This window comes from Anthonomus grandis, chromosome 5 (assembly GCF_022605725.1).
Source record: "Anthonomus grandis grandis chromosome 5, icAntGran1.3, whole genome shotgun sequence".
Classification (NCBI taxonomy): Eukaryota; Metazoa; Arthropoda; class Insecta; order Coleoptera; family Curculionidae; genus Anthonomus; species Anthonomus grandis.
The window spans coordinates 10,475,872-10,488,691 of record NC_065550.1 but is presented as its reverse complement, the minus strand read 5'-3'; the positions used below and the strand labels follow the sequence as shown (position 1 = coordinate 10,488,691).

The window sequence follows — 12,820 nt, the reverse complement described above, 5'->3', positions numbered from 1 at the left end:
AAGAAACTTGCTCCGAGAAATCCTTGCATTCCTCAAGACTATATGATTTGCCAAAAATCCATAAGCATGACATTCCTATTCGTCCTGTCATTAGTTTCACAAACACATCCGTTTCAAAACTTTCCTTCTGCTTAAATAGTCTTATCTCTTTTTGTTTAAAGGATAAACTTTTGTATTGCATTAAAAATTCAACCGACTTTGTACAAAAAATAAAAGATACATACATTCCAGACAACCCTGCTTTGCCCTCATTTGACGTAACCTTTTCACCTCAATTCCACGTCTCAAAACTTAACCCATTGTCAAGCGGTTTTTAAAACTAAACAAATCAAAATAAGAATAAACAGACGATAATGATATCCTCTTTTTGTTGAAATCCTCTTTTATGTCTTAAATTTTGCTTGTAACAAGACTTTTTTGTTTTTAACAATAAGTTTTATAGCCAATCAATACCTCGCCATGGGCAATCCACTTTCACCACTCTTGGCAGACTTATTTCTATATAATACAGAAAGAACTTCCGTTTCTATATTGTTAAAAGAAAATAAAATTTAAAACTGGTTTAGGTACGTGGATAATTGTTTCTCAATAGTTTCAATCAATCCTTTAAACATCCTTAATTCTCTTAATAATCTACATCCATCTATTAAATTCGCTTTAGAATCGGAAATTGATAATAACCTCAATTTTTCAGATATCACAGTTACTAAAAAGAACAACTACTTCTCACTTAAAATATTCCGAAAACCAACCCAAATCGACCAAATTATCCCCTTTCAAACTAATCACCCCCTGTCACACAAAATTGCATCCTTTAATTGTTACGTTAATCGCTCACGTATCATTCCAATGTCCTCAACAGATTTTATCAATGAAACAAACATTATCAAGCAATTATCGCGTTTAACAATCGACACAACCCAAGCCTTATTAACAAAAAAATTTCCAAAATAAAAGCAAAAAGGCAAGCTAACCTAGCTTATAATGGTCATTCTCTAAACCCTCCTAATTTTAAATATGTATCGGTCTCTTTCCTAGCCTTTTTTCTTACCAGCTTTCCAGAATATTAAGAAATAACTCTTGCCTCATAACAAACAAATCTACCTTATATCCAAAAAAGTGGTGTCTATAAACTGAAAGGTGCAAACTATCTTGTCACATATATTAGAAAAACGAGAAGATCACTTTCAACAAGAATTAAAGAGCATGTAAATAGACCACAACATTCCACTTTTAGACACCACCTATATTTTTCAAAACACAATTTTTGTTCCAACGAAGATAGTGAAGTCACATATAGATCTAACAACCCTAAAGAAGATTAAAGCTGTTAGCGAAATCCGTGTCGAGCGTAAAATAAAGAGTTCTGGTAAGTGGTAAAACTGTCTCGTGATTTTATACGTTTTTTAACTAAATTATCTTCTGAAAAATCAAAATATTAATTTTTGAAAAAAACACTCACTATTGAACAGCATTAAAACACTTACCTTAAACTTGAATTTTCTAACTCATATTTCGCATTTGAAGCTTTGACGGCTACATATGCCTCCCGCACTTTATCTCTTTCATTTTCAGCACTTTCTGTTCGCCTGATCAAGTCTTTTTTTTCTTCCACGGCGGCTGAATGGGCGCGATGTAAATTTGCCTCCGTCTCTATCATGATTTCCGTTTGTGTTTTTAGGAGATTGTTCATTTCCCGCTTAATTTTTTGTGTTTCTTCCTGACTCAGCTCACGAGAAAGCAAAATTTTCTGGTTCTCCTCTAACGAAGTTTGCAGTTTATCGTATAGGGAGTCGCGTTCCTGGATCAAAATAACATTTTCTTTTTGTACATGCTCCAATTTTTGTTCAATTTCGGCTTTTTCCTCCACGTATCTCTGAAGTTGATCGTAAATTTCATTTTTTTCTTTAGTCTTATCTTCTACTTCTAGCATTAATCTTTTGACTTTGTTTTCCAAGTCTGCCATTTCTCGTTGTTTTTCCTGTATATGAGCAACTAATTCTTCTTTAGTTTTTCTTGAGTCCTCTAAACGTTCTTTTAATTCCCCAATGTCTGATAGGAGTTTCTTAATTTCACTTTCATAGTCTTTTTTTCCATATTGTAAATCTTCATTTTCTTTTTTCAATTCAGAAAGCTCATTGAAAAGTGCTTCTTTCTCCTTTATCAACTTCTGAAGACTTTCCAATATCTCTGAATTATCTTCTAGCAGTTTCTTCCTTGCTGCTTCAACGCAATCGTTTTTTTTTAATTGAGCTTCAAGCTCTTCCAGTATCATTTTATAACTGTTCTCAGCATTTTTTATCTCCATATCCTTTTCCCTTAAAACTCCTTGAAGTTGTTCAAACATTGCAAGTTTGTATGTTTCAAAATCATTTGACATCACCTCTACTGGGGACGGAAAATCATATTGTTTATGTATGTCTTGGGATTTTTTGTCCATTAAATTATTAAGTTTAATTTGGTCTGTAAGCTGGCCATTTACTCTTAAGACTTTGTTGCAAATACCTTCTTTTTTTATTTTAAATTGGTCTGATATAGCCTCAAATTCTTTACTATGCTTATTTTGAATTTCAGTTAGTTTTTCTTTAATTTTAGCAGCAAAGTTATAATTTTTTTCTAAAGCTTCTTCAAGTCTTTGACCCATTTTTATTTGTAACGCATCAATATGCTTTGATTTGATCTTAATATCATCATTGTACTTCTTTTGTAGTTCATTAAATTGAATTTCACTTAAAACACTGTTTTTTTTAAGTAGCTGTTGAAGCTCTTTTTTTTCTAGGCCAAACTCTTGGATTCTTCTTGCAACATCTTCACAAACCTCACTATATTTCTTTTGCCAGTCTGTGCAGGCGGTTTCAATTGCCAAATTTTGCTCTACAAGCAAGTTCCTTTCGCTCTCTATAAGTTTCAACTTTTTAATCTCTCTTTCCAGTTCCAATTTATCTTTATTGCTCATTTCTAAAGCTTCCAGGATCTGTTCTTTTTGTTGAGAAACTTTTCTTAGTTCATTGGTATTTAAATCCAAGAAATTACTCACAACAGTTTTTTCTTCTTGCGCCGATTGCAATTCATTGGCAATATCCTGACATTTGCTTTCAGTATGACCTAGTTTAGCGAGAGTCTCATTTAAGGACGCTTTAAGTATTCGCCGTTCTTCTTCCACACTTTGTACATTTGTTAATAACTCGTCAATCTGTCTTTCAAGGGATATCTTAAGTTTATCATTCTCAGCTACCATTTTATCAAAACGATCTTCAGTTACTTGCAACTTTTGTATACCAAGTTCGAACTTCTTAAAATACATTGTTTTTTCTTCTCTTGTTAGTCTCAGTTCTTCTTTAACATTTTCCAATTGTTTCGAGGCCTCTTCAAGAGCTTCACATTTTATTCGATGATCATCTCTTACATTGGCATATTCATCTGTGAGTTTTTCGTGATTCTCCATCAAACTATTTAAAGCAGTTTGTAAGTCCGATATTTTCAATTGGGCTTTTTGTAAATTCTGCGATAATTTAAAGTTTTCGTCTGTTTTAGATTCTGTATATTGCTTTAAAGCTTTGTAATCTTCTTGTAATATTTCGAGGTCATGTACAAATCGTCTTTTTCTTAACAACGTTTCTTGTAGATCTTCTGTTGCAATTGATAATTCTTTTTGACTTTCAGACAAAATTGTACTGGTGGTTTCACATTTTGCTGCCCATTCATTTACTTGTTTCTTCAAAAAATCGTTTTCTTGGCTCTTTTTTTGCAAAAGTTGTTCATTTCTATTGGATTCATGGGTAGATTCTGCTAAAAGATCTACTATATCCAAGTGTTTCTTTTCAAGAACTTCTTTAGCTTCCAAGGTAACACAGAGATCATTTGAAACAGTCCTAAAACTGGCTTTACTTTGTGAAAGCTGTTCATGTGTTTTACTTAAGTTCTGTTTAACATCATCCAAGTCTTGCAAAGCTATTATGAGTTCGGTTTCTTTTTTACTCAAATTTTCTTTGTACTTTCGTTCACTTTTGGTCATATCCAGTAATTTTAATTTGACATCTTCAAAATCAAATTTAAGCTTATCTTTTTCCAATTTTATTACATTTAGCTCACCTCGAGTTTTGTCTAAAATGTATTGTGATTCTTCCAGATTTTTACTTAATTCAAATTCTTTCTTTTTCAACTGTTGATGTTCTTTTTTCAAAAGATTAGACTCTTTTTCTATGTTTTCCAATTCTTCTAGCTTCTTATTTAGTTCAGTTTGAACTAAGTTCAAAGTCTCTGTGGTTTCCTGTTTAACGGTTATGGTGTCTTTCAATGCTACTGTCATGTCTTCTAGAGCCTGTTGGGTGCACTTTAATTCCTCTTCCATTGCGGCCTTGTCAAGCAAGGCTTTCTTTAACTCTTCAGCAACTGAAGCATTATATAATTTTAATTCCTTCAGTTCGCTGTAGGCATCGTCTAAACATACACACATATCAGCAAAGGTCTTTTTCAGATTAGTTTTTTCTGAAGTAACTTCGCGAAGTGCATTTTCCATATATTTTAAAGTATCTTTGGTCTCATTAAGCATTTTCAAAGCAGTAGATAATTCGTCACAAGTATTGTTATACTGTAAATCTAAGTGTTCTTTACTTGAAGTCATATCGTGAAGTTGCAAATTGGCCATGTTTAACTTAGTTTCAGTTGCCTGAAGTTGGCTTAAAGTAGCAGCTAACTCTTCTGACATTTTTCTTTGCTGTTCCAACAAGTTATCTTTATTTAAAAGTTCTTTTTTAAGTTTAAATTCAGATTTTTTTACGGCATCTTCGGCGCATTGATGTTTTTTTAAAGTGTCGTTTAAGTCTTGAGATGTACATTTATATTGTTCTTCTAATCGATTTTTAGTCAAGTTGACTTCATAAAGTTGCAGGTTGACATTTTCTAAACTATTTTCAGTTTCCTGAAGCCGTTTCAACGTGTACGCCAATTCTTCGGATATATTTGTGAACTGTTGTTCTACGTCATCTTTTTTTGAAGTTGCTTCAGAAAGTTGTAATTCAATACTTTTCAAAAAACATTCGGTTTCATGAAGCTTATTTGAAGTGGAAATTAATTCTCTAGAAATTTCGTTGTTTTTTTCTTCCAAGTCGTTTTTACTAGAAGTAAGCTCTTGAAGTTGCTGTTCAAAGGCTTGTAAAAGGTCTTCGGACTCTTGAAGTTGTTGTAAACTCTTTGCTAAATTTTCAGATGTTTGCCTGTGCTGTTCTAATAAAAAGTCGTTCTCTAAACTGATTTTAGAAAGTTGCTCTTTAACTCTTAACAAAGCTTCTTCCGAATCTTCATGCTTTTTTAGAGTGGAATTTAGTTGAATAGAAATCTCACTATACTGTTTCTCGAATTTTTCTTTTACAGAAGTCATTTCATGTAGTTGCTGTTCAGTAATTTTTAAAATATTTGACGCATCTTGAAGCTCTTGTAAAGTAGCAACCAATTGCTCTGATGTTTTTCTATGTTCAATTTCTAAATTTTGGTTGATAAATGTTAGTTCTTGAAGTTGCGATTCAGTAGCTTTCCAGAAACATAAAGTTTGTTCAAGCTTTTTCGAAACAGTATTTAATTCTTCAGATATGTTTTCAGACTGCTTTTCTAAATTTTCCTTATGAAAAGTGATCTTCTGAAGTTGTAATTCTGTAAATTTTAAGTTATCTTGAGTTTCTTTAAGACTTTTTAAACTAACAGTTAGTTCTTCTGAAATCTTATTGTACTGCTTATCCAAGTCTTCTTTATTAGAACTTACTTTACTTAACTGTAAAGCAGTGGATTTCAAAACTTCTTCAGTTTCTTCAAGCCTTTTTATGGTATCATTCCATTTTTCAAAAGTACTACTATATTTTTTGTCCATTTCTGTTTTTTCAAACATTACTCCTTGTAGTTGATTTTTAGTGTTAGTTAATTCAAGTTCGAGTGTATCCTTAGCCCCACTTACATTGTTTAGTTTCTGCTTCTCAGTATCTAAAGCTTTTGCAAGTTCAGTTAACTTAGTGTCCAGATAAGATTTTTCAGATTTTAACGTGTTAATCTGTGCTGTCAAATTAGCTTTTAACACGCCTTGTTCTTGTTTCAAAGTTTCTAGTTCAGCTTCTACTTTCTTTTTGCTATTTGTGCATACTGTGATATCCTCCAAGAGACTCTGGTTCTGTTCTAATGCCACCTTTAACTCGTTTTCTGTTTTCTCTAGTTTGGTTTGTACTTCTCTTAATTGAAGGTCAATTACTGTGTGACCCAAATCTTGCACTGATTGTGACAGATCAAAACCTCCCGATCTATAAAAAATCAAAGGTAAAAATTACATTTAAAGTCATTTAAAAATAAAATTACCTTCTTTTCAATGGGATACTCTCATCGAAACTGCTTACGGACTTTGATTTAAATTCATCTAACATGTTTTCCAGCTCATTACATTTTGAATACAAAAGGTCTTTTTTGCATTTAAGATCACAGAAATCTTCATAGGTGCTTTCAAACTTTTCGTCAAGCTCCAGATACTTTTCTCGCCACATCTGACAAGACTCTTCTAGGGTTTTATTCTGCAAATATGTTGAAAAACTACTTTAATATCTACATACCGTTTAGGCCTTGGATTTCGTCTGCTTCTAACTTTTAAATCGTGTTTTTTTTAAATGCGGCTCTTAAGGACATACAAGTTGCTCTTGGTAACAGAAACTTAAACATCGGATCAGCAAGATCTTTTGTATGGCAAAACTCCATCCATATATGTATTTCTAACAGTTAAAACTGCTATTTTTCCATCAAAAGTTAGTTTACTGATGAGCACCAAAGGCCAACAATCAAAAAATATACTATAAATTACCTTTTCTCTCAATTCATCCCTCTCCCTTCTCAGCTCTTCACCTTCCTTGTCACAATGCACTATGTATTCCTCCAAACTTTGAAGTTCTAGTTTCAACAGCCTTTGAGTTTCATTCCAGGTAGTATCATGAGATTTTGGAGGTTCTCCTACATCAAGAGACTCCATTTCCGAGCATAATCGTTTGAGTTCGGCATTTTTCTGTTTCAACTGAAATTCTAACTTCTTGTTTTTCTCTACCAGATTTTTGTTCTCCACCTCACATTCAGTCCGTTCTGCCTTTTCTATTTCTAACTCGCGTCTAAGTTTGTCGATTTGACGGTCTTTTTCTTGAAATTTAAGTGTTTTTGAGAATGGAGTTGAAAAGAACTTTTGCAAGGGACTCTTTTTATTTATGGGAGTATTAATCAGTGGAAGAAACTGACATGTTAGGCTTTTGGAATCTTCTGTGCATATTTCCTTAATTATACCTGCAAGAAAATATTACTTAACTATACGATCTAAAATATTTCAATTATCTACAAAATCACTTTTATAATTTTAAAATTCTATTTTTCAGATTACTATATACAAGATATTTATTCCCAGAAAAAATATATTTCTAAATTTATTTAGTTTTAGATAGTTATTAAATTAATTGATCTTCCCTGCCTTCTAATATTTTATAAACCACCGTCAATGTCTTGTATTGTACTATGCATTTATACAAGCAGATGCAAAATCAGTATATTATTATAAAATAGTATTTTAGAGGAAAAGAATGATCGACTAAGAAAGAATAGCTATAGAAGTCATAAAATAAAGGAAACTGAATTATTTCTTGCTGACCTTTCTAAATTTCCGTTAGTTTAATATTATTGTACTTACTAATCAACATAAAGGTTTTTTTTTTTAGATTCTCATCTGACTGTGGTTGTTATGGCGCCTATAACAGAAGCCAGATTTTAATGAAAAGGAGTTGTAATACCAATTTGTATGACTTTTTTTGATTAGAATAAATATTAGGGTAGAACAACAATTCCTTCCGGTACCTTAGACGTTTACGAACGGAAAATGTATTCTTTTTGATCCGCTATCACTTTGTGATTGTTTTTGTATAAGTTATTCCTATACCTTTCTTTAGTGGTTTTCAAGAAATTAATTAATTTCTTTATATTTTGACCAAAACAGCTCTTATAAAATTATTTATTACTACGGCACTGGAACGGGCAGAAAATTGAAATTATAAACATAATTTACAGAAGTATTGTACATTAGTTTTCACTATAAAAATTTGTTCTACGTTATACAGGTATACATTGTATAAAGTTGTTTCTGATCTTTTGTAACAATTTTGTCACATTGTCTATGAATAATAAATGAATATGTCGCAATGTAACAAATTGAAAAATTATGATTATATGTTACAGTAAGAACAAAAAAAAAAAAAGAAAAAATACATCGCCAAAAAAACATCCGAAACTAAGGCTAGGTATTTAAAATTAAAATAAACTTTTAAATGTATTAATTTTTTCAAAAATAAAAGATTTGCATTGTTTCTTAAAAATATATGTAGATTTTACTTTACAGTGCGAGTCTGTAATTTGGAATAAATTTGATAATAAATAAATGGGGGTATGTTTGGAAAAACGCTCGGATACGTCAATTGAGATTGTAACTTGCGCATTTTTTACAATAAAAAGTTTTTATACAGGGTGTGCCATGTAGGCGGGGCTAATACCAACTTTCTTATTTTAAATGTTTAAATATTTCATTTTTATTCACTCACAGTTTAAGTTCTTTGTTTGTCACTGGAATTTTAAAGTAAGCCTTTTTTTAGATAATTTTGTGTATTTTCAATTTCATCCTTAGTAATCATATTTACATATTTCAATAAGATTTTTAAATTTATTTCTATGTTTTAAATTTTTATTATCTTCATTAAATCTGTGTATTAATTTTTAATTAAAACACAGTTTAATTTTTTCTCAATTTTTTATGCTTTTCATAAAACTGTTCATAATCATCAATGACATCTCTAGGTGTTGCAGTATATTTAATGCTGGCATCCTCTTGCGTTTTGTGTTTTTTGTGTTTGTCACATGTGTTCTCGCTAAGCAATAATTTTATAGTAAACGCAAAGCATGTAACCTGTAAAGTTTGTCAAAGCAAGTATCATTCTCATTGTGTTATAATCTAAAACATTCGTTTCTACAAATTATAAATGAGTGAAACTTTATATTGGGTATGTAATATTTGCTTAGTAGAAGTCCCTGGCAAAACTGATATTGATAAACATTTAAAACAAATAGAAAGGCAAGTGCATGAAATCAATGTGCATACGCAAACTTAGCGCAGAATTTTAAAAATAAGCCAGGCTGCAAACCTAATCAAAGTTCAATCACAATTTAATATGAAATAATATTAAATTTATTGAAAAATACGTGTCATACATGGAAACTAAGGATCAACCCCAAAACAACAGAGCCCCTATTCTATTCATGAGGAGACGTTACTTTGAGATAGTGGATTCATTGCAAAGGTAGATTGAAGTTCCAGGACTCCAATGGGCCTACATTGCTAAGCAGGGAATATGTTGGAGGGTATATGTGTTGCCTTGTACCTTTGCACATACAGATATTAGGTTATCTAGATGTAGGTTGCAATATTCTCTTCATATTTATCTTTGTATCAACCTAGCAAATCTGCTATAATATTGTAAATTCAGTATTTAGGACTTAAGATAAACTTTGTCTACTTCTTTAAAACTATGTAAATGTGTGTATAAAGATAATAAAAGGGGAAGTTTAACAGGGGTACTGTTCCTTCCAAATAAATACAAAAAATAACTGGTTTCTATTAAACAGGCTTTCATACAAATATCCCTTTTTACCCTTTTAATTATTCTTTAAATAATTTATTTACTATGAATCTGCCTGAAAGAACTTTTTACATGGATTTTAAATCCAAATTTCATCTGAGCCTTTTTTTCTAAACTGTTATATGTTTAAAGATTTTTTTTGAAAGTAAACTACACTGTCACACTGACCCTTATTCACACAACGGTCAGTTATTGGCCACATTTTACAGTATTTAAAAAATAAGTAACTATGCAATTATATTATGTATACAGAAGATTTGGTAAAATTAATAGTATTGAATTGGAATACTGACAATACTACAAGTGACTGTCACCTAACATCAAGGAAACAGAGGAAGCTCGTGCAGAAAGCTCAGTATAGATGATATCTTAATAATCTATCATTGTCATTTTATTAGAATTTATTAATGAAGGTCTTATGTTACTCAGTTATGGTCTAAATAAAGAAGAAAGAATCAATAGGAGAATATGTGCCTTCTATGAAGATTTTTTGCCCCAAGAAGAGATACTCATAAGGCAAATATTTTTGACAAAAATACTAAAATGTAAAATTGACTAATAGACATAATAGCGGAGAACCTTTATGTCAAACATGCAATTAAAAATCCTCAGAATCATTTATTTAACACCTATGAGGCATTATTATGCAATGATAATAGATACTCAATTGTTGAAGAAAAGTCTTACTAAGTTTATAACAAAATAAATTATGAGAATATATGAAAAGTGCCTTTAATTATCATAAAAGAAAAAACATCTTACCTTCCAGTTCTTCAGTGGTTGTCTCACATGAAATTTTTTCCAAAAACTCCTTTATCATCATCTGACTATTACTATCTAACATTGTACACATAGGCTCAGTAAATGCAACTCGCCTATCATAAACAGAAGTATAATGCATCAAAAGTGAAGTTAAATAAACAAGTTCAGAGCTAAGTAAATCACTTATATGGACACTGTCCATTTCATTGAACTTTATTTGAGGATAGTGCTGTACTAGAAGTTCAAAAATCACTGTGAGGTCATCATCAGGTATGAGGTCTATTGTTTGTTTGCTAAAACAAAGTTTCTAATTGCAAATAATCCATCTTCATGACATAAGTTATGAAATAGATTTACATACAAATGTTTGCAAAGGCGTCTTAAAAACTGTCCATCCCGTAGTTCCTCAAGGGTATTGATGGGTTTCAATAATTGCAAGCAATTGATCTAAAATATCATAGATATAGGTAATACATTTCTAAATCCAAAATAAATAATTTTGCTTACCCATTGCACTAACACTTTCTCCCACTTTGTTGGGTTCATTTTCAAGGTATCACATATATAGATATTTAAGTAAAAAAAAACTGCTGATAAACACTAGTAATAACCGAAACGAAATTATAGATAATTCCTTAAACTTATTTTACAGTTTTGAAAGCAAAAATTGAATAAACTCAGAGCTTTCATGACACAGAATAGGTCATATTGAGATTTGGATTTTAAAAATGCTGTCCCTTAATTGGCTGTAATGAAAAAGCCGTTGAACTAAAGTCTTCACGTGATTGGCTGAAAATGGATTTACAGTTGCTACATAGCAAGAGCCCAGAGTCGAGTTTGACTATTTATGAGATGAAGCCATGGATGGAGTACTTTCTAAAGATATGGTTTCAGTGGCGCGTCTGGCTACCGCGACTGGCGACTGCGACTGACTGGAAGCGGTAGTCGGTAGTCGCTCAAGGTGGGTGGTTTTAGTTGTGCGTCTAGAGAGAGCGGTCGGCTGTCGGAGTAGCCAGTTTAAGTTAAGCTCTTGATATAGCGTGTTCTCTAATTTTAGTTGTATAAAGGACGGAAAATGGACGAAGAAGAACTTATGTATTTCATTTTATTAGAGGAAGAAGAAGATGAAGAGTTATTACAATATACTCTACTGTAGAAAAGACGTGCAACCCATGATATATTTGAACAACAGAAAGAAGAAGGTTATTTTAACCTTCTAATCAAGAGTCATTTAAGAGAAGGTGAAAAGAAACTTAGGGAATTTTTCCAATTAAATCCTGAATAGTTTGATTTTGTTTTGTCACTTATACAAGCCGACATAAAAAGGCCTGGAACAAATTTCATTCAATTTCTTATTACAGCAGAGGAAAAATTGGCATTAACTTTAGGGTAAGAATAAATACAATATTTAAATTAAATATTTCTTTATTTTATTTAAACTTTTCACTTCTACATCACGGAGCGAATTATTGCCTAAAACAGCTTAAAATGTTTCAAAACTTATAGTAATCTAATTTGAGCAAAAAAAATTGTCGTTCTCTCTGTGTGTCCTCAATAACTTTTAAAGGAGTTAAGCTATCAATTGTTTGTTCATACCTTGCATTGGTACCTATATCTTGATAGGATGATGGTGAAGTGAATGGCTGATGTAAATTTGATAAAGCAGAAGTTGCATTTGGTTGGTATGCTGTGGTAGTATGCAATAGGTTAAAGACCCTTAAAAGTAGTTTTTAAAAAAATCTGCGGTGGCTTATTGTTTCTATGCGAAATCATAAAGAAAATAAGTTTTAATGTAAGGTTATTGCCTCTAGCCTATAAGTAGGTCGATTAATTATGATAGCGTAAGCAAGTTAGCTATCGAACAAAAGGTTATTATACTTGAATGGAAATAATATAGTTTTGGTTTTAGTAGATAATATGTGTTTTGAGTACGTTCCATTCGAACAATATATTCTTAATGTCCCCAAACTAAGAATATTATATGGCGACCCTGCCAGCCGCACGTGCTGAAGTTAAGTTTTATAGTGGTAGCACAATGCCTACAGTTCCAAGTTCCATCACAGATTAAAAAGGCTACTAGCTAAAAAGTTTGCTATTTGTGGTTCCATTTGAAAAGAGTCCAGTTTCCCTGAAAAGAAAGTTAAAAACGATACTTAAAATGGGTAAAACACAATCCAAGGAAGAAGTTATAATAGCACAAAGTGGAAATAGCGGCGGCGTTACTGCTGATGGACGTAATGGCGTATCGGCAATGGAAGTTTTGGAGTTGGTTGGTGGTGCAGTCGTAGTAATCTGTATCCTTTGGTACTGCTATCGTCGGGCAAAGAAAACCCTAGAGACTAAAATAAGACGTGAAATTACGCGAAGTC

The 12,820-nt window shown here is 31.7% G+C and overlaps 1 protein-coding gene across 3 annotated transcripts in view; it reads right to left on the bottom strand.

Moving 5' to 3' along the window:
- LOC126736214 (uncharacterized) overlaps positions 1-11,199 on the bottom strand; it is a 48,456-nt gene extending 37,257 nt beyond the window's left edge. For 2 of the 3 annotated variants that reach the window (XM_050440468.1, XM_050440467.1), the window contains exons 1-6: positions 10,959-11,184; positions 10,813-10,898; positions 10,452-10,744; positions 6,833-7,299; positions 6,340-6,548; positions 1,488-6,284 (exon numbers count right to left, since the gene is read on the bottom strand). In XM_050440468.1, coding sequence (XP_050296425.1) covers positions 1,488-6,284; positions 6,340-6,548; positions 6,833-7,299; positions 10,452-10,744; positions 10,813-10,898; positions 10,959-10,997 — 5,891 coding nt within the window. In that variant the 5' untranslated portion in view covers positions 10,998-11,184. Of the gene's footprint in view, positions 1-1,487; positions 6,285-6,339; positions 6,549-6,832; positions 7,300-10,451; positions 10,745-10,812; positions 10,899-10,958 lie in introns of all 3 variants that reach the window. The other variant, XM_050440469.1, reaches the window with a different exon arrangement.
- Positions 11,200-12,820: the final 1,621 nt, after the last annotated feature.